The sequence below is a fragment of the Equus asinus genome, chromosome 13, assembly GCF_041296235.1.
Source record: "Equus asinus isolate D_3611 breed Donkey chromosome 13, EquAss-T2T_v2, whole genome shotgun sequence".
NCBI lineage: Eukaryota > Metazoa > Chordata > Mammalia > Perissodactyla > Equidae > Equus > Equus asinus.
This window is the reverse complement of record NC_091802.1, coordinates 50,402,038-50,423,033: the sequence shown is the minus strand read 5'-3', so window position 1 is coordinate 50,423,033 and position 20,996 is coordinate 50,402,038. Positions and strand designations below refer to the sequence as shown.

The 20,996-nt window shown below is 40.2% G+C and overlaps 1 protein-coding gene across 7 annotated transcripts in view; it reads left to right on the top strand.

The window, feature by feature from the left end:
* The window catches only part of ABCA8 (ATP binding cassette subfamily A member 8), a 67,045-nt gene extending 49,754 nt beyond the window's left edge, over positions 1-17,291 (top strand). For 2 of the 7 annotated variants that reach the window (XM_070483502.1, XM_014847676.3), the window contains 16 exons: positions 2,170-2,343; positions 2,545-2,658; positions 4,551-4,670; positions 5,878-5,943; positions 6,395-6,486; positions 7,581-7,701; positions 8,351-8,468; positions 9,173-9,264; positions 11,162-11,322; positions 11,791-11,866; positions 11,939-12,033; positions 12,950-13,069; positions 13,283-13,423; positions 14,809-14,888; positions 16,202-16,257; positions 16,388-17,291. In XM_070483502.1, the coding sequence (XP_070339603.1) occupies positions 2,170-2,343; positions 2,545-2,658; positions 4,551-4,670; positions 5,878-5,943; positions 6,395-6,486; positions 7,581-7,701; positions 8,351-8,468; positions 9,173-9,264; positions 11,162-11,322; positions 11,791-11,866; positions 11,939-12,033; positions 12,950-13,069; positions 13,283-13,423; positions 14,809-14,888; positions 16,202-16,257; positions 16,388-16,486 (1,725 nt within the window). In that variant the 3' untranslated portion in view covers positions 16,487-17,291. Of the gene's footprint in view, positions 1-2,169; positions 2,344-2,544; positions 2,659-4,550; positions 4,671-5,877; positions 5,944-6,394; positions 6,487-7,580; positions 7,702-8,350; positions 8,469-9,172; positions 9,265-11,161; positions 11,323-11,790; positions 11,867-11,938; positions 12,034-12,949; positions 13,070-13,282; positions 13,424-14,808; positions 14,889-15,256; positions 15,410-16,201; positions 16,258-16,387 lie in introns of those variants that run through there. The other 5 variants (XR_011493914.1, XR_011493912.1, XR_011493911.1 and 2 more) reach the window with 4 other exon arrangements.
* Positions 17,292-20,996: the final 3,705 nt, after the last annotated feature.

Below are 20,996 nucleotides of genomic sequence, written 5' to 3'. Positions count from 1 at the left end.
TCTTTAATGTATCTACAAGTTATTGGAGCACCTTGTTAAAATGAAGATTCTGATTCAATAGTTCTGAAGTGGCGACAAATTTTGAGTGGTAATCATAGGGTGTGAATTGATATGACTAGTCAATGCAGGTCAACTTGCGTTAGCTTTACTTATAAATTTTGATAGACTATCCTTTAAGGGCTCCATTTTTGTAACTTTATTACACAAAATCCATGAAACCTTGCCTAAGCATTTCTGTTTACTCAGTACCATCTTCATCTGTGTCACTTCTTTCCTGTCCAAAGTAATTCTGTTGCCCAAGGGAAAACAGTACCATCCATATAATGTTCTCTTTCTAGCGTGGAACCTCCAGGAATCTTGGAAAATGCCATTTACCGACCTGAGCTAACTGTCAGTCATTCTGGCAATAACATAGCCCAAACTTAAAAACTTCTCCCCTAGGAGACATGAACGCGTTCTATCTTTGGCCTATGGGATGCCACAATTTCACTATGTTTCTCCTAACACTTTGGCCACTGTCTCTCTGTCTGTCTCCTTTGGAGTTTCTTATTCCTCAATATCATCTCTAAATTTTGAGAAATTCTCAGGTCTCAACCCTTGGCTCTCTTTTTGTGTTAGATGTCATTCTCTCGTAGGCAAGCTCACCTAACCCTAAGGCTTGAAATCCCCTCTATCTATTGGTCATTCACAGGTTTGACTGTACCCCAGATCTCTAATTTCACCTCCCATACTCATCCAAACTCCCTTCTCAGTGTTTTCACTGGTGGCATCACAGATTCTCAAACTTCATGTTTCCAAAACTGAGTTTATAGTATTCCTAAATGTGTTTCCCCTTTCATATTTTCTGTCTCCATAAGTTGCAGGACTATGTACTTAATTATCCTGTCGTTAACCTAAAACCATCCTTCAATCCTCTCATAGCTTCACTCACATATCGAGTCAATCACCAAATCCTTGCCAGTTGTACTATCTGAATGGACCTATGTTGGGATACTTTGATATGAATCCTTAGGTCAAATTACGTCTCAGACATGAGCATCATTTAGCTAATCAGAGGCCATCCGCAAACTAATTTAAGTATGTTTTAAAAGAAAAAATACATTCAAAATTATTAGAATGGTTTAACGTACGATTTGTGCCCAAAACCATATCACTTGATAAGTCGTTTTAAAATATGTAATTTAGTATGTTTAAGCAAAGAATGACAAGGAATATAAAATATGTGTATATTTATGGATGTGTTTATATTTATGTACATATACATAAATATTTGGATGGGTAATAAGTATTTGAACATATATTTCAGTAAAACTACCCTCACACATCATTTATTTAGATTAAAAGCATAAAGCAATTTTATGTATATGCAGAGAGAGAGAAAGAGGAGGAGAGAGCGCTTCATATTGAGTCAAAGTGGAATCACTCTGATGGGGAGTTAGCTGATTAGATACTGTTGACCATTAACAAATAGACAGCCAGTAATTTCTCCAGCCAAAATGGGTTTACTTGAGATCAGCAAAGACTTGCAATTCCCCATCTGCAACCATGGCAAGTCTCAAGCAAGTCCCTAGCAGTGAAGGGAGGAAAAACTCTTTCACATAGGGGAAGAGGAAGTTGGGATGGGTATTGTAAACAAAGAGTCCATTGGAGGAGACTGGGAGTTGGAAGTGTAGTGGTTTTTCATTGGTTGAGTTGTGACAGCCTCTCATTAGCTGACCTTCTTGCTGGTCAAGAAGAGGAAATCTCTCTTCTTCCTGTTGGGCTCTGCTATCAAGGTAGGGATGAGAGCTCCCCTTTCTGGCCTCTTGACTCCATTTTAATGAGGTTTCTGTTTATTAATTTGCACAATAGATAAACTCTCCCACCCCACCCCCATAAATCATTAATCACTGTTTTGTTTACTGCAGTATTATCGCTTTGATTTTTTTGAAGTCTTCTTTCACATATTTCTACCAGGTGTGTGATGAACAGCAGTGTCATTAATTAAATCAGCAAACTGATCATCTATGATTGTATCTATCCATATCCCTTGGTCCAGATTAACATTTGCAGCCATGATGCAGAATTATTAGAAATGAAGATTTTGTTTGAGTATTTTCTTATATAATTCACATTTTCTTAAATCTCAAATTGAAATATCACTTTGTATCTTTGTTGTTTCCCAATCAGAGCAAAGCTTGGTCCCAGCTACGGATTTCGGGGCTCTTCCCTTCTGCTTACTGGTTTGGACAGGCGCTGGTGGATGTTCCAATGTACTGCTTGTTCTTCCTTTTTATGTATTTAATGGACTATGCCTTAAACCTCCAAGAGACTATATTTAAATTTGTAAATCGGATTATACAAGTAAGTGACGATATTCATAGAACAAATATCATTGCATGATTTAATTAGAAAACTTGAAGAGGCAAACTGTTTTCATTGATATTCACATTTTGATGAATCAAACAGCTATAAAACCCTGTGCTATAACAATGTTTTGGATCCTAAATGTTATCCTAGATTGCATTTATCTTTAACTAAACTTAGCATTCCTGGTGATTTCAGATCCCGTGTGCTGTTGGTTATGCCACGTCTCTTATCTTCTTGACATATGTGATTTCATTCATTTTCCGCAAGGGGAGAAAAAATAGTGGTATTTGGTCTTTTTGCTTCTATATTGTAAGTATGTTTCTTGTGACCATTTATTTTGTATATTCGATATACAATTCTGACCTAACATTTTAAAATTTACCCTTTGTAGAATGATAAATTAATATTGCACTCTAAAATATTTTGTTTTCCTCATGTACAGATCCTTTTCAAAATCTGCATCTTTTTCTCTTCCTATTTCTACCCTAGTCTTTCTTCAAAAGTAGCCAAATTGTTTCTAAAACTATAAAATATTTACTAGAGGGAAACCTGGAAACCATCTACGTCTTCCTTTTACTGTAAAAGAAATAAGCCCAAAGACCTCCATGAAGTTATACAAGATTACAAATACTGTCACTAGCATAGTTAAAACTAGAAACTACTTCTTCAGACTCTCTCCTCAGAATTAATTCCGTAAAGCAACACTTATTTTATCTAAATTAGGAGAGAAAATACATGTGATTTATGAATATCTATTCTAATTTCCCATCATTTCAGGATGCCAAAAAATAATTGATTCAACAAACATTTGTTGGCTTCCAACAATGTGTCACCAGCTAAGATTGATAAAGGAGAAAACATAGACAGTTTCAACCCTGGAAGGACTCTCAGAGGGTAAACAGATAAGTAAGCAGGCACCTATTAAAACAAAGTGAAAAGGAAAAGATTGTGGAGATATCATCCATCTTTAAAAGTCTATTGTACAACTGGGGCTGGCCCCGTGGCCGAGTGGTTAAGTTCACGCACTCTGCTGCAGGCGGCCCAGTGTTTCGTTGGTTGGAATCCTGGGCGCGGACGTGGCACTGTTCATCAAACCACGCTGAGGCAGCGTCCCACATGCCACAACTAGAAGGACCCACAACGAAGAATATACAACTATGTACCGGGGGGCTTTGGGGAGAAAAAGGAAAAAAATAAAATCTTTAAAAAAAAAAGTCTATTGTACAACTGAGTAATAAAGAGGTCTATGAAAACCAGAGAAAAGAGAGATTTGTTCATGAAAATGAGAGCAGAGATTTCCTTTAGGAAGTGAAACCTGAAGAAGAGTAAGATTTCGACAGCTAGAGAAGAAGAATGATGCAAATAGAAAATAATGGGTAAACAGAAACCCAGAGGGAAGAAAGTCCAGACTTAGGAACTGATAATAATCTGGCATGGATATGGATGAAAAACAAGATACAGCCTGGGCTTGGTCCTACTTATGGTGAAAATAATGGTTGACACCATGGCTAACCTTCAATGATGTGCTCAAGAATTTATTCTCCAGGCTGTAGGAAGCCACGGGCACTCATGGTTCAGAAAAGAAATATTATCAGAGGTACAGTTTTAGGAAGAATATTCTGAAAGCTATAAAAGTGATGGTTTCTAATACAGACAAATTAGAAATGCAAAAACTTTTAGGACGTCATTGCAATGATTTAGAAGAAAAGTCTGAGAGTTTGAGGTGTGCCAATAACTTACTCTTATCCCTGAATTTTGTGTTTTAGTACTTCTCCTTAAGCCACTCCAGATTGTTAAATGCTTATATTTATCACTTGGTAAAGTTAACAAAAGTATACTTTTGTTGCTGCTTTTATTTTATTCCTATTAGATATCAATTTCAATTTTTCCCTATGATTATTGCATATCTATTATTCTGAATTTTACCTCCAAAAGCAATTTACACCACCTTTTTTCTTTCCTTTAATTAAAATATTCTATATATCAGATCCTAGATTTATCCAGTAATGTCTCATTCCTGATACTCCACGTCAAAGGAATTTGGCTAAGTCACTAAAAGAAAATGTCAATGGAGATATGCTGATTTCAACTTGGTTTTGAGTTGGAGTTGGAATTAGGAAAATATCCAAGATGAACCTTCTCAATTTGGAACACATATTGAAATGTGGAGTGGTTAACATACATATTTGTATTTTCCTCAGATCACCGTCTTCTCTGTGGCTGGATTACTGTTGGATAACTATGGACATGTTGCACTGTATAGCATCACCTTTTTAATACCACAAGCCACATTAATCGGCTGTGTGTTCTTATCTTTTCACGTAAGTGATGCCACCATCTGTCCCAGTGTCCTGGACCTCATGACCAATTGTGAAAGCTTTACTTAGGGCTGGGGATCTACAACATGTTGAATATGCATGACATCTGAAGATTTCTACTTCATGGATTCCAACTGAAATTCTCCCAGATGGGACAATGTGTTCCAGCTGAACTGTAATAGAGAACTTGGCCCCGGTTAATATGTGGGAAGGAAGGGTCATGGGTAGTGAGAAATAGAGCAGCCTTTAACTCATTCTAGGCCTTACTCCGTCCTGGGCATGCTCAACTTTAGAAGGAGGGAAATGCAATGTCCCTAATCTTTGGGATTTCAAGGTGCTAGAGAAGCACTCAGTATGAATAAAATCCCTTTTTTCTAGCTGCCTGATACCTATACTTCCGCAAAAGGAAGGATGGTACAGTCCATGAGAGAAGAGGTATCTTTGGGGAAGGGAAAGAAAGAAGGGGCCCAATGAAAGGGCCACGGGGCACAGGAAGATGTGTGAAGCTCTGTGTGATAAGGACAAACTCTGCCCCTCTCTCACTATTTGGGGAGGCTAGCACAGATCCCCAAGATTCTCTTACCAGATGAGGAATAATTGCTAAATTCTATTGCTTCAAATAAAAGCACAGTGACTCATAGACCTTGGGAGGAAGGCAGCCCGTCATATACATTTTGGTATACACACTTACCTGGTTTGTTAATGCCCTCGAGTTCCCTGTGTACAGCAGAGCTGAGGTCAGCTCAGTCTTTTTGCACCCATCCTTTCAGCTTCTGGTGCTATATCAAACAATATTCCACTGCTCTTCACAGGGTTTTCATGGCCAATTTTTTCAGAAGTGGGTGGCCAGGTCCTTCTTCCTACTCTGTCTTAGTCTGGAACCTCTGATGAAACCTGTCCACCATGGGTGACCCTGCTAGTATTTGAAATACCGATGGCATAGCTTTCAGCTTCACAGAAACACACAGCTGCCAGGTGACAGATGGGTGATGTGGTTCCCTGCCCAGGAATCGAACCCAGGCCATAGAAGTGAGAGTGCCAAATCTTAACCGCTGGACCACCAGGGCTGGCTACTGACCTGATACTCATGAAATTGGTGAAGTGGGCAGATATGTTGGTAAAGCTGTTCAATGGCCCAATTCGCATTCATATGGATAAAAATTCACAAAGCAAAACAACTTCCTATTTAACATTGTCTTTCCTTTTGCAGCTTTTTGTGCTTTCTTTCTTTAGTGAAGAACCAAGAGGTGTAGAGCCCTTTCTGGTATTCCTAATTGTAAGAACGTACTCTTCTTTAAAAATTATTGTGTTTTTGCTGTACTAAACCATTTTAATTCCTGTACACATGGTGAAACTTTTTATTAAGGCGGATCTATAGATATCTGTAGCCCATGCAAATAAAATATTTGTAAAATATGGAAGAAATCATTTTATAAATATCTACTGACCAGATAATATGCTTCCCCAATTTTAAGAACACTGTACAACTATTAAAGGAAATGACATAAAGTAATGGTATCACATAATCATATTTGTTGCCAATGTTGCTATAAACAAGATTGAAATGAATTTGATAGTTTCATAATTTGACAAATAGATGATTAGAACTTTGTAATGATTTTGCCAAATATATCTTTTGTAGAAGTCCAATTATTCCTAATTCACTTCTGATGTCAAAAAATTTTCTTTCAGTGTTTCTAAGTGTGCATCTCTTTCTTTATTCCTAGCCTTTCCTTCATTTTATCATCTTTCTTCTCATTCTTCGATGCCTGGAATGGAAGTTTGGAAAGAAAACAATGAGAGAGGATCCCTTCTTTAGGTTGGGAGAAATCAAATTGGATTCTTTTATTTCAGGGATCAATATTTTAAAATATTTTTTAATGCGTAAACAAATCCATTGACAAAGAGGTGCCACATGCTAGGATAGACTAGGGTAGGAACCACGTGTGAATATAAATAATAGACATCTACATACCTAAATCAAAGAAGTTTGTAACCTACTGGACGAAACAGACATGAAATATTGAATACTGCAGTGGAACACTGGCTAGTTCAGTTTACATAGCAGTTTGAATAGATTGGCAGTTGAAGGCATGCTGATGATCCCGGAAGGGAGACTAGAATGATCAATAAACCAAAGATAGCAATAACTGTGCTCTTTTCCTGTGGTAGAGGGAAGCCTAACTGATGGATCATAGACTGTTCAGTTATTAATGGGACTTAAAAGCTGGGACATTTTTTGCACTGTGCAAGGACACAACCATAAGAATCGTATTCCCTCTGTGTCTCTCACACTACATCAGTTTCATCCTTAACTGTTACAAATAGTTGGATGGGAGACTTTCAAGATGAAAGTAGACCTTTAAGAAATTTTCTAAGATCAGTATTGGAGATTAGATTGAGAGAAGAGAGAGTAGAATGAGATATATTCCAGGTCTGAAGCACCAGACTTAGAAAGGAAGAGAAAGAGTGAATCTGACGCGCTCCAAAGAAATGCCCAGGCTTAATAAGAAATCAAGCTTCTAACTTGTATTTTCTGAAACCAACCTGATTTCAAATATTCTGGCCTCTTCTCTCCACGTTGGTGTCAAAGCTAGGGTTCCCAGAAAAATTACTTTGTTAAGCTATGATATAAAAATTCTTTGTCAGATAACAGATACTAAGTTATCCGTTGATATCGACCAAACTAATTTTTCTATAGATGAGTAGAATGAAAGATGTGTAAGAAGCAATGGTCACTAAACATAGTAGTATCCTTGACAGGAGCAAGGAGGTTGGGAAAGGAGGAGATGGGAGATGATGATAATTTATTAGTTCCCCAATCTACTCAAGTATAAGATTTAAAGAACGCAGTATTTTTGATTCAGGAATGAAAACCCAAAACCAATTATTAATGGATGGTTTTGACTCTAGAATTTCTCCAAGAAGTAGCAAAGTGCATCAAAATCCAGAAGAGCCAGAAGGGGAGGATGAAGATGTTCAGATGGAAAGAGAGAGAACAGCAAATGCTTTGACTTCCACAAACTTTGACGAGGTAAAACACAAAGTAGTTATTTCATTAAACACCACAAATATTTGTCAGTTAAAGTGGCTGGTCTACAAGTCTAATTCGCAAATGATTTTGAGTTTCTTTAATCCAAACACATGAGGATCACTACTTTATTTCAGTAGATAGTCATCATTTTTCACATCTAAATGAGCAGATTAAAAGTCATGTTAACTCACTTTGTCTTTCTTAAGCAAAAAAAAAAAAAAAAAGTGGAGTGCAATTGAAATTGCAAAAGCCAGGAAAGAACTTGTGAATTTTAGAAACAGCACTCCTTCTTGGAGAAAGTGTACTCTACAAAATTCAGGGCAAAGGCCCGGCCACAGCAGGCAGTTGTGTCCTTTGAGGATGATTCAATGATGCTCTGAGTCTCCATGCTCCTGTTCTGAAAGACAGTCAGGCTGCATAAAATAATGTGCTCCTGAACAACTGCCTTTGTAGGAGAGGAAAATGACGGTCTCTTCTGTCCAAAAATAAGCGCCAGGATGGGAGAAAGGCCAATAAGCCTGTCACTTGGTAGAAGGTCTTCTTTGATGCATGGCTTGTGCCGTGAGGGGCCAACCCAGAGGGAGGATACAGCTTTTTCAAAATTAAGGAAGAGAATTAAGGTCTGACACGATTTACTTGTCATTTGCAGAAACCAGTCATTCTTGCCAGCTGTCTACGTAAGGAGTATGCAGGGAAGAGGAAACGCTGCTTTTCCAAGAGCAAGAAGAAAATAGCCACAAAAAATGTCTCTTTCTGTGTTAGAAAAGGTTGGACACCATGGCTCTTCCACTGTTGGCTCAGGGCCTCCTCAGAGCTTTATGGGTCTTGACAAGAACCATACAGCTCTGAACACCACCTCTTGGTTCACACACAGACTCATCAGCAGGATGACCTTGACAGCTTCTTTTACATGTCTCATTTGTAAATGAAATTAATTAACTCTCCCCATGGATAGGGACATAGTCACATCTACATGGGAACTATAAGAGCTCTATTAAAATGCACCATTGAAACCACAACATTTCTATTCAATGAACACGACTGATTTCCTAATGTTCATTATTTTTCACAAGGGGGCTAACTGGGGATGTGCCAGCACATTCTGATGGCTTGAGCAACAGATGTTAGATGACCTTACTTTGTGTCATCATGGCACAGTGCTTAGGATCACAGGAGACAGAGTCTGACACACTTGGCTTCCAAGAGTGACTTTTCCACTTCTCAGCTGTGTGACCTTGGGTGACTAACCTCATCCCTGAGAGCTTCTGTCCCCAAATATGTAGGAAGGGATTATGATAACCACCTCTTAGGAGCAGGGCGGGGAGCGGTGTGCGGTTGTGACAATTAAATGAGATGCTATATATACAACACATGGCACAACACTTATCACACAGGGAGACTTCAGACTATGCTTTGTTCTTAATTTTACTATTAAAATCAATTAATATTAAGTGTAACCATTTTCTTCCAGGTGAGGTTTTAGGATTATTAGGACACAATGGAGCTGGTAAAAGTACGTCCATTAAAGTGATAACTGGAGACACAAAACCAACCGCCGGACAGGTAGGTGAATTATGAGGAAAATTCATTATCTAGTAGCACTCAAATTTATAAGATGTTAAAAGTTTGTAAACAGCAAAATGCCATTTAATTATTGGGTGATTGAAGTGATTAATGCAATAGAATAATCCATTCTCAAATTATCACACTAATAGACACAAAAATTAATCACTGGAAGGGGATAGTTATTCATGCCTTCAAAGGCATTTAGAGGGTATGTCCAGTATCAGATCAGAAATCAATCCTACAAATCTTCTTTATAGTACCATAAAATATATGGATTTGCACTTTCAATGAATATTGTCTTCCCAGTATGTAATGCTTTAATCTTGAATAAAAATGTTTTTTAAATAAAACTTTATTAAGCAATTATATTCATTGTCCTTTACAAAGTACTTAGGTACTGGAACATAGGGATATGAAGTCAACAGGAATTGTCCATGCAATTCAACCATATAAGGAGGCCAGACAAAGAGTAAAAGACCTCAGATGAGGTATAGAGAAAATATTATTTTCCCAAATTCTGTGGCAGAAAAAAGAAAACCTTAAGAACTCCTTTGGAAAGTATGTCCAGGGGAAGTGGAGAACAGAATATAAGGCAGAGGTCTGTGGAACTACACCATGAGAAGGGGGTTGGTGGTCAAGCCCAGAAGGGAAAAGACCACCAGGAACATGATCCACACATATCCCACTAACGAGGGAGGAGAAAACAGATATTCACAGTCCCTCTGAAGCCAAGGTGAGAGCAGGTGTTCATGAAGCGGGCCTCTTAGTGATGTTGGTGGCTCAGCCGACCCTAACTGGACCTCTTAGTTCAGTTAAGACCACCCTCCATTTCAATCACGACCCAGACCCTTAATCAATATTTTGTTCCTCATTAAGCATAGGCAAAAAGGAGTTAACTGTTTATTGATATATTAGAATGAAATATTTGAAAAAGTAAGATCTGAATTATAAAACCAACTATTGGGGTGTCATGAAATCACCTTTAATCAGATCAGCCAGTGTGATCTCTATAAATGATGTCATTGTCCCGCTTAAATACTTTCAACGACTTCTCACAGCACTATGGCTGGAAGGAAACCTCTCCCATTTGTCCTGCAGGCAGCTGCAGGAGCTGATTTCCATGTCCCTTCTGCCACACGTCGGTCCTTCTCCTTCGCTCTCCTCCAAGCCCCCTGCCTTTGCCTCAAGTCTAAGGACACGTCCAGCTTCATCCTCCACCCGGCTCTACTCAGGCTCTTTGCTCCGCCCCACATTCCTTTCCTCCGGGCTCCTCCACTGCAGGTGCCTTCCGGCTCTCCTGCTGAAGGGACTCCTCTGCAGACAGGCTTCTGTAATCTACCTAAAGTCACTTCCCCTGCTGTTCTCCACCCCAGCCTCCTAAATACTTCCATTACAGTCCCGCTTACCATCTGTGTTCTATTTACCCGTTTCTCTCCGTGTGTATTGCCTGATCGCTTAGTAGAATGAAAACTCCAAGTAACAGGTGTGCTGGCTCTCCCGTTCCTCACTGTATCCACAGCAGGCAGCAGAGCGCTCGGTACACAGGCGCTTCTCAGAACACGTTTGATCAGTGAGTGCAGTTAAGTAGTGAGTAATTAACGTACTTCTTTCTGACAGAGATGGAAAAATTGGGTATAAACTATTGGCCGTGATGGCAAGACATCACCTTTGTGAGATGTTGGATTTTTCAGCTTAGGTTAGGTTGTGTACACACTTGTTTTCAGGTATTTACTCTCTGACAACCTTTTCCAATGCAAAATGATTGCAGATTATTAAACTCTATTAGGGCCTGGAGATTCTCTAGTTTTGCTAGGTTTGCAGGAAGAAAGATGTCATTGAAATATGCAGGGGCTGAAATAAGCGCGCAGGATCTGAGTGTGACTTTCCTCTGCAGGTGCTACTGAAAGGGAGCAGCGGAGGGGACGCCCTCGGGTTCCTGGGGTACTGTCCTCAGGAGAACGCGCTGTGGCCCAACCTGACGGTGAAGGAGCATCTGGAGGTGTTCGCCGCCGTGAAAGGCCTGAGGAGACGGGACGCCGCAGTCGCCATCACAGGGTGCGGGAGCCACACCTCTTCTCTACCTGAGGGGCCGGGAGACCAATGGGGTGACGACCTTCACGGGAAACTCAGGACCAGAGACTCTGAACGCTGACCCAGACCACATGGGGTAGATTTGCAACTAGAAACTGGTTTCCTTGATTTCAAAGTGTTAGGGGTTTTTTCTCATATTAAAATATGGAAGGAAAAAAATATATTCATTGGTAAAATTTATCAAAAACCCTAAAATTTGAGTATAAACTATCATAGGACTCCTATTTGGACATCATGGAATGTGCTTATATTCTTTTAAAAGGAAAAACTATCTTTTCGAGGGCATCAGACCAGTCGTTTTTAAGCTGGCCCGGCGTCTGAGTTCAGAACCGCATTTCTGAGCTCTGCTCCGCTTTCTTGTCCTGCGTGGCCCCGTCTCCCGTCGACTTTCCTCGTTGTCAAGAAGCCTGTAACGCTCCATTGGTTTTTCAGGTTGGTGGACGCGCTCAAGCTGCAGGACCAGCTGAAGCTTCCGGCGAAGGCCCTATCGGAGGGAATAAAGAGGAAGGTAGGGGCAGGGCTCAGTGTTACTCTGCGCACCCCGCGATGGGTGCCACATGCGCTGTTCCTCTCGTTCCAGCTGTGCTTTGCGCTGAGCATCCTGGGAAACCCCTCGGTGGTGCTTCTGGACGAGCCGTCCACGGGGATGGACCCCGAGGGGCAGCAGCAAATGTGGTGAGGGGCGCTACCCCGTCAGGGCCTGTATGGACACTTCGTGGGAAAACTGAATTGCTTTACTCTTGTAAAAGTTGTCGGTTACACTGCTTCTTCATGTGGGGAAAAAAAATCTCAGCATCATAAGTAAAACCAATATTTGGGGGAAAAATATCTTTCCCTGGTAATATTTCCTAAGCATTTCTCATTACAGGAAAAAGAATCATTATCAGGGCCCAAATGTACTCACTCTGAGTATCGTAATTGCTCAAATGATCCTTTAGGTAGCTCTGTGTATGTCTGTATCACAATCAGGTAGCATCCAACGCTGCATGTGAGAAGGGTAATTCTCATGAGGTTGTAAAGGTGGGGGCAGGGAGAGGTATCTGGATGTTGCCATGTATGTTTATTGTTTATTTTCTTCCTATTAGGTTATAACAACTCTGTTGTTGAAGTCTGTGTCATTCTGTTCCCCTTTGCACAGTCTTTTTACAAACATCTCTTGCTCAGCATTTGTCTTTCAACACATCCTCGTAATATATACAATCATGCTTCACATAGCGACATTTGGGCCAATTACAGACCATGTATACAATGGTGGTTCTATAAGATTAGTGCCATATAGCCTAGGTGTGTAGTAGGTTACACTCTATGATATTTGTACGAGGATGAAATTGCTTCTCAGAACGTATCCTGGTCATTAAGCAATGCATGACTACCTCGTGCTCTGTAAATGCCCCTCTTCCAATGCCTGCCTCCAGTTTAACAGCTCTCACCTGGCTTGCCCTTCCTCATCCACTTGCCCTCTTGAGTTCTCCCTTGCTTAATCTCTTTTTGCTAATTGTTCACATTTATGCTGGTTAAAAATTATTTTCTCTATCCATTTCTGATTAATTAGAAGACTTCCTAAATTGCCAATATTCTCTTGACAATTTAGGCAGGCGATCCGGGCCACCTTTAGAAACACGGAGAGGGGTGCCCTCTTGACCACCCATTACATGGCAGAGGCTGAGGCCGTGTGTGACCGCGTGGCCATCATGGTGTCTGGAAGGCTGAGGTGGGTGCTCGTCCAAGTTCACACTTGACCACCAGGTGCACAGCTGGAAGAGTTTGTCTGTGGACAGAGAGATTACTATGCAGCTGGAGCTACAGCAGCTGGGGCTCACAGGGAGACCCTTGAGACAAAGCTAGCAGCAAATCAAGTCTCAAGCATTGCATTCTGTGTCTTTTTCTCTCTTGTGTTATGACCTCATCCCCTTCTTATCCCCAGATGTATCGGTTCCATCCAACACCTGAAAAGCAAATTTGGCAAGGATTACCTACTGGAGATGAAGGTGAAGACCCCCGAGCAAGGGGAGACCCTCCATAGCGAAATTCTGAGGCTGTTCCCCCAGGCGGCTCGGCAGGAAAGGTGAAGATGGTTGCTGGTTTTGATCTGATACCAAATGTCAGCTTTTCCCTGTCAGTTTCATTGATTTGCAGCCATTCGAGTCCACATTTAGCCCAAAAGGAAACCTAAAAGAAAGAAATGGCTTGTTGGATACTGCAGGAAGTAAACTAGGGAAGAGAGAGCTGATGTAAAAGCTGATGTAGCATAGTTGTGGTCCTACTATGTGCCAGGTACTGTCTTGGTCTCGTGTTATCGTATTTTATGCTCACCAAGACTTTCCAAAGTAGATACTGTTATTCCAGAAAAATGAGATGACTTCAGAAAAGCATTGTGGGAGTCTGGCTTTTATTCCTTAATAAATGGAATTTATTATTATCTTTAAGAATAGGAAATTGATAGCGGGCAGGTTAGATCACATGATGGAGCTAACAAGTGCAGAACTAGGATGTAAATCTGATTGTTTTATTTTAAATCTATTGATATTTCCACTTTTATATAGAGTCTGGCAAAACACATTTCTCATGAAATTAATACAGTAAGAATCAAAGATTAACTTTTAGGATCATTTTTCATACCTAGAATTTACTGCAGAAGGCAGATGATTTAGGAGTTAGGGGAGAAACAGATAGTAAAGAGAAATAAGTCTTAATGACAGGGTGGGAAATATATTTCTACAGTGGCATGTAAGCATCAATGCTGTACGGTATGCAGCCCATGACTGAATAGGAATATGTCACGAAGGCACAGGCAATGAGCAAACTGGAGGAGGAGGACGGCGCCAGAAATGTATGAAATAGTATCTAATGAAATGAAATCTAAATTTTCCTGATTGTAAAATGATGGAAAGACAAACATTTATCTGAGAAACAAATTATCTTTAAAAATTACGTTGCTGAACATTATTTGGTGCTGAATTCCTGGAGATTTCTGGTCTCCTCCTCAGAGACTCAATTATATTATCCTATATTAGGAAAGCAGGTTGAGTAGGATGGGGAAAAGTGGGAGAGGTATGAATTCTCTGGAGGAGAGAGGTAGATTTCCACCCGAGTTGGGAAACTAAGAACCTTTATGGTGTCCATGCCTGGTTGGAGGAGGACGTCGAGGAGCAAGTGTTCAGCTTAGAAAATAAGGTGGAAGGTGACTTTGGCAAATCTCAAAATTTCCTCTGCAATGCACCTGCTCATCTCCATCCAAGGAGCTGAGGACGCTGAAATGCCTGAGTCTTACTCTCCGGTCCCTCAGTTCTCCTGGTAAACGTCCTCTTTTTTATTCTGGATTCAGCCTAGGTGGCTCACCTACACCAAACCGACTCTTATTTACAGAAATAAGGACTAGAAAGATGTTTGCCGTCAGTTCACATTAGCTGCAGGTGACATCAGCCTTACTCTCCCCTGCTGTCCTCCCAGGTACTCGTCTCTGATGGTCTATAAGTTGCCAGTGGAAGACGTACGACCTTTGGCCCAAGCTTTCCTCAAATTAGAGAGGGGTAAGAGCCATAAGCTTTGAAATAAGATCCTGGAAAGCAGATAATTCCAAATCATCAAACAATCCATCCACATGGAGAAAATGCAATGTGACACAGTGTGTTAAATTTGAAAGTCAAAGTCCCAAATTGAATTTTAGGAGCACAAAATCAAGGAGATGGAGGGATTCTGGAGTGGAGGGGAGTGATTTTGAACTTTGCTTTGTGAAGTTGTTCCATGTATTTGTGTGTATATATAATTATATTGGTACAACCTGAGTCAAAATTCAGTTATATATGCAATTAAGGAGAATACTTTCTTTTGGAACATTAATGCATACATATTTAAAATTAAATTTCATGTGGACTTGCATATCATTTTATTGCCTTAGGCTGTAGATTAAGAAACTGACCTCTTGTCTGGTCATTAAAACCATCTTCTTGGGTCTGCTGACTTTAAAACCGGCCACCCTGCCTCTGCCCTCACCTGGCTCATGTTTTCCTGCCATCCGAGCCCGTTCACTCTGCTACTCTGGACTGCGCTGGCCAGGACTGCCTCTCTATACTCTCTTCATTGCCACTGCTCAGGATAGCTTCACTTGCTTGTCACCTTCCTTGAGGAAGAGATTCAAGACTCCCGGTTCCAGAAGACTCTTCTTACTCCTGTTCTGAGTGTCCCTGGTCACAGCGACATGCCTTCTTTCCATTCTCTGAGCTGAGCACCTCAGCGTTCTAGGCCATTGAGCCATGTGGTCACTCACAGCACTCCCTGGATTGGCACTGTGGCCAGTACTGGCCTGGAACTGTTAGTGGCCTATTTCCAGTCTGCTGGGCTCCTATCAGGGCTCTAACTACACTTCCCAGTCTATTTTGGTCGAGGACAAGGGCTTTCAACCCAATTTGGAGCAAGCTGCAATGGTTTCTGGAAAGAGCCCGGTGAGGCTGTCTGCTCCCTAGAAAACCACAGATGTCTTTCCCTATAATCTTCTGATGCGGCCCTTTCCAAAATGAGTCTTCCTGCCACCTCTTCCTGTGCTGAGTGGGCAAAAACACTGACTCACCTGCAGGGAAGGGAGCCTTCTCAGCACCATTTCCTCCCTTAAATAGAGAGCTCAAAACTTGTGCAGCATCCAAGCAAAACACAAGCATCTTTCTCCCCAAACCTAGGTGAATGCATTGGTGTATTTTAACTGAATGCTGTACTCAAACCATGAAGGATTATTCTCTTAACCTATTAAGATTTTTTAAAGAATTGTTATTTGTACTGTATGCTGACTTCTAAGATCATCTGGATATAAAAGTATATGAAGCCCTAATGTACATCCATCCTTACACAGTTAAACAGAGCTTCCACCTGGAGGACTACAGCCTCTCGCAGTCCACTCTGGAGCAGGTGGGTCAGTTTTAGTGATTTATATCATCCATGGACCATAAGTGTATAATATGTGCACATGCTTTGCACTTGCTTGGAGTTACAGGAGGCAGTGTGACATCCTCTCTTTTGATTTCTTGCCCCCTTTCAGGTTTTCCTGGAGCTGTCCAAGGACCAGGAGCTGGAGGACTTTGATGAGCAACTTCCCCGCTCAGTGAAGTGGAAGCTCCTCATGCAGGAAGAGGCTTAAGGCTCAAAATACCCTATGTTTCCATTCAAGCTTGTGGTTGTTTTTTAAGACATTTATTTTTATAGCATCAATGTTGTATTTTTAGGAACTATATTGTAAATACTGACATGGTTCTTCATGTGGTGGAGAGAAGGAGCGAGTCTTGGGCAAATGCAGTGACAGCATGGACAGAGACACTTGGCTGAGTCCATCTCTTGGTCGCAACTTCCATATCTCTGGACATCACCCTGATTCCATTTTTCTGTAAAATGGAGAATAAATAAATTTACTTTTATAAGATTGTTTCATTTTCTGAGTATGACAAACAAATTTTGTTTTTTATCAAAACCTTAAAATATTTTTTCTAACCCAGACTAAGAAGTCTATATATTTACTCTTCTGCAAATCTCATACTTTGTAAAGCTGATATTTTAACAAGAATTTAAGTGACCATGTCCAAAAATATTATACTCTTTGAAATAGTATTTTCTTATGGCTAAAAACATTAAAACATCATTGGCCATAATATCTAATATCAATGTATTTGATAACATATCCACTGGTAACATTATCAATAATACAGACATAGTCTGGAAAACTAAAAACTTGCTATTAGAAATTTATTGTACTATTTTTATTTCTGTAAACCAACAGAGTTCCATTTTCATTGTATTTAAATCTAGGCTTTAGAGATGCCTGTACTGTAACTGATCTTTTGTGGATATTTGCCACTTAGTCTCAGAAAGTTGACAATGTGGTAACAGGTCAAATGACCAAGTTGGTGGAAAATGCACAATAAATCTCATATGTGTACTTTTGAAATATGCTTTCTATTTCATTTGTCTTTTTCTTGACTCAGGCTCCTATTTCAAATTCATTGAAATCTAATTGAAAATAATTTATAAGATAAGAGCTAGTTTGCTGCTTTAATCAATGTGCTACCAAAATGTAAAGGAAGAAAGCATCACACTGTGACTAAGGAAGTAAACAGTGGTGGCAAGCAGAGATATCTCCTAGAACAATCTTCTAAAAATACCAGTTGTGATTATCATGTATAAAATGTAATCAATCAAGATTTTCTGAGTTCTGGAGATGCTTTCCCTGCTAGTTCTTTGTATACCCTTTTTTCCCTTGTGGAATCCCTGACCCTCCCAGCCTTGGGAAAATTCTTAACATCTCAGAAAATTCTGCTCTGGAGAGCACTCTTCCCCGACTCCCTTCCAAACCCAGGATCTTGCGAGATCTCTTTATTCATCTTGCGTGGGAACAAAAAGATAATTGAAACTCGGGTCCTACCTTCAGTCAATGCTGCTGTATGGCACAGTGATTTAGAGCTTGCTCTAAATTCAATCTTGGATCTACCATTTACTATCGATGCAGACTTGTTTCCTCATCTATAAAATGGGGTTACCATGACAACCAAAAGTGACAAAAGCACCAAACTGTTGCCTGGCTGTTGCCAGTACCCAGTGACTCCAAGAAGCTTTCCCATACCCTGGACAGCTCCCTTCTTATTCATATCCCCTCACTTCTCAAGGACACATCAAAACATACCTGTTTTCACCTCATTTCCTAAGGGTCAGCTGAGACGTCTGTAAATAATACACTGAACAGACTTATTTTAATTAAGGACTTCACATTGTAACCCAAAGAAATAATACAAACTAGCTCAGTTTTTTTATTTGAAGTGATTTGGCAGGTCAATGGGAGAGATAACCTGGGCAAGCATAATTTTAGCACCCAAGTGGCTTTTTAATAAGCCTATGGATTGGACCAGTTTGATATCACAGACAACAAGGTCTTTGGAAAAATGAAACTGACAACTGAGTCAAACTTGAGCTTAAGTTTTGTATCTGCTCTTTTGCTAGGAAAACCTGCCCAGCTCTTCATGTGGCTTCACATGGGACCAAAAGCTGGTGTTGGCTTCACCTGATATATTAGCAAATGAAATTTGTTGTCGCTAATCTGGTACTACACAGAGCATAGTGAACTATGAAATGTTTGACAACCAGTGGCAGATGTTGACATTTCTGAAGTCAATGAGAAAAATCTGGAACTAAAAGCACAGATTAGCTCTGAGATTTCACCCCCAATATGTCACAGCCAGTTAAATTTCTAGGCCACGGAAGACAGGAAACATACTGCTGTGCGAAAGATAATTATTTTTGCTCCTTATGTTCAATCTTATTCTATCCATTCTTCTTTTTCTCCTAATCTCACTTATATTCTATAATATTCTTTTAGCCTCCTTTGTGTTGCTTGTTCTCTGGTTGTGTAGAGAGCATACAAAATTGTATTCAAGGAAAATGTTCAATTAAAGTAAATAGATTGGGACGGTAGAAACAATACTCCTGGTTAATGAACCAACATGTTTATTTTCAACCAGATGTACAATGTCAAGGAAACATGGCTTCTTTCTCCCTGTCTCAGGCTCCCTCTTGTTCCAGTTTCTGTGCTTTTGATTCCTCTTCTGCTCACATGTTTGCTTCCTTTCCTTCTATCCAAGTTGATGCCACTTTCAAAATCTTTTCCAAGACTTTGTTGAATTAAAACTACGGGGCAGGACTTTTCCACAATTAAAAAGAAAAAACGAAAAAGGGACAGTCTTCCAAGATCCAAGAGAGGCCAAGTAATATATTATGTTGAGCAAGAGATGCTGAAGGGAAGAGCGAAAATATGCAATGCCTTTAAGATGGCGGGAGACGAGTGTCTCAAGAGACATCCTTTGTCTGCTTAACACAAGGAAGACATCTGCAGCTGTGACAAGATTGAGGGGAGAAGCCGGACCATTACCATCACAGAATAAAGAGGGAGGAGTAACATTTTGAAAGAAGGGGAGGGTCAATATTCTTTTAATAAATTCCAGAATTTCATTGCTTTTTTCTGGGAATTTAAAATTGTGTCTTCATCCTTCTCTTCACATCCAAGAAAAAAATACATGAAACAAATTAAATAGAGATTCTAGAGTTGAGATCTTAATCTTTGTGAACCTGAGGGATTTAAGTCTTGGTTTGGAAATTGAGAGGTATCTTGTATCCATGTTCTAAGTAGGCTGACGCTGCCCTGCTGCCACCAGAGAACTGATGAAGACAAAGCATAAAATGTGCTAGGAATTCTTATTATCTTGGTTATTTGAAATCTGACTCCCCGGACTAGTTGGGGTGGTCCTAAAATGAAGGAGAGGAGACTGTAGCAGTTTAGATTTCCAGAATCTATAATACTGGAAAGAACACAGGAAAGAGAGTGGAATAAATGTGGGAATCCAATCTTTCAAAGGCAACAAAACTTTCAAATATCTTCAGCCCTGGCCTTTCCCTTAAGCTCCACTCATATACCCAACCACTTGCTTAATTTCTCCAGATGAACGTGCAGTTGTCACTGCAAATGTAGGAAAGGAACTATTCCTCAACCCTGTAGGTCCTTCTGGCTGGTCTAAGAATTAAACTGATGTGAGATAGAATAACAGGAGAAAATCAAACAAAGTTTAATAACATGTATACAGGGGAGAAACCCAGGAAAACTGAGTAACTCACCAAAAGTGCCAAAGCCACCACCTTAAATACCATCTTCAGCTAAAAACAAAGGAGGATGTTGGGGGTAGTGCTTTGGGACTTCCAAGAAGAGGAAGGCAATTTATGTGGAGATAGAAAAGCAAATGTTTAATAACCAAATATTTGCTGGGCCATCTATAGATAATGTGACCAGAGAGAGAGAACTTTGATAAAAATGGGCTAAACAAGGATCCTCCTGGTCTATTATACCCAGATGATCTATGATGATGGCCTGTCCTGGGGACAGATCTTTTATCTTAAATTCTTTTAGGCAGTTAGGGGAAAGGCCAAAGTTTCTTTCAGAGTCTTTTGTCCTTAAAAATAATCAAGCCAAAGAGACACGTTTTGAGGTGGCCAATTCTTATCCCCCACACAAACAAAACTAGTCCAAAATAGAGCTCCTAATATTTCCCTTGACCTGCTCCATCTCAGTAAATAGCAACACTGCAGTTGCCACCCTAGGGGCCATCCTTGATTTCTCTTTTTTCCTCCCTCCCATCAGCTGATCCAATGGTACTACTACTTTACCTCCAAATTGTACCCCAAATCCATCCACTTGTTTCCATGTAGTGCTCCAACCATACTCTGAGCTGCCATTGGCTCTCACCAGATTTCTGCATTAGCCTCCACATTGTTTTTCCTGCATCCAATTTGCACCCTGTATTTCATTTTACATACAGGGCCACAAATCATATTTTGTCACCCATCTTTTAAAATCTACCACTGCCCAAATATAAAATTCAAATTCCTTATTCAAGCTTACACATCCTTATATGATGTGGCCTCTTCCTACCTCTCTGCGACTCCAGCCACGTGGACCTTCTTTCTATTCCTTGAACACACTAAAATTCCTCCTACATAGTAATTTTGCATCTGCTTTTCCTTCTGCCAAAACCTCCTTCCACTAGATATTCACCTACTTGGCTTCTGATTGTCCTTCAGGTCTCAGTTCAGATATCTCCTCTTCAAAACTGTCACCC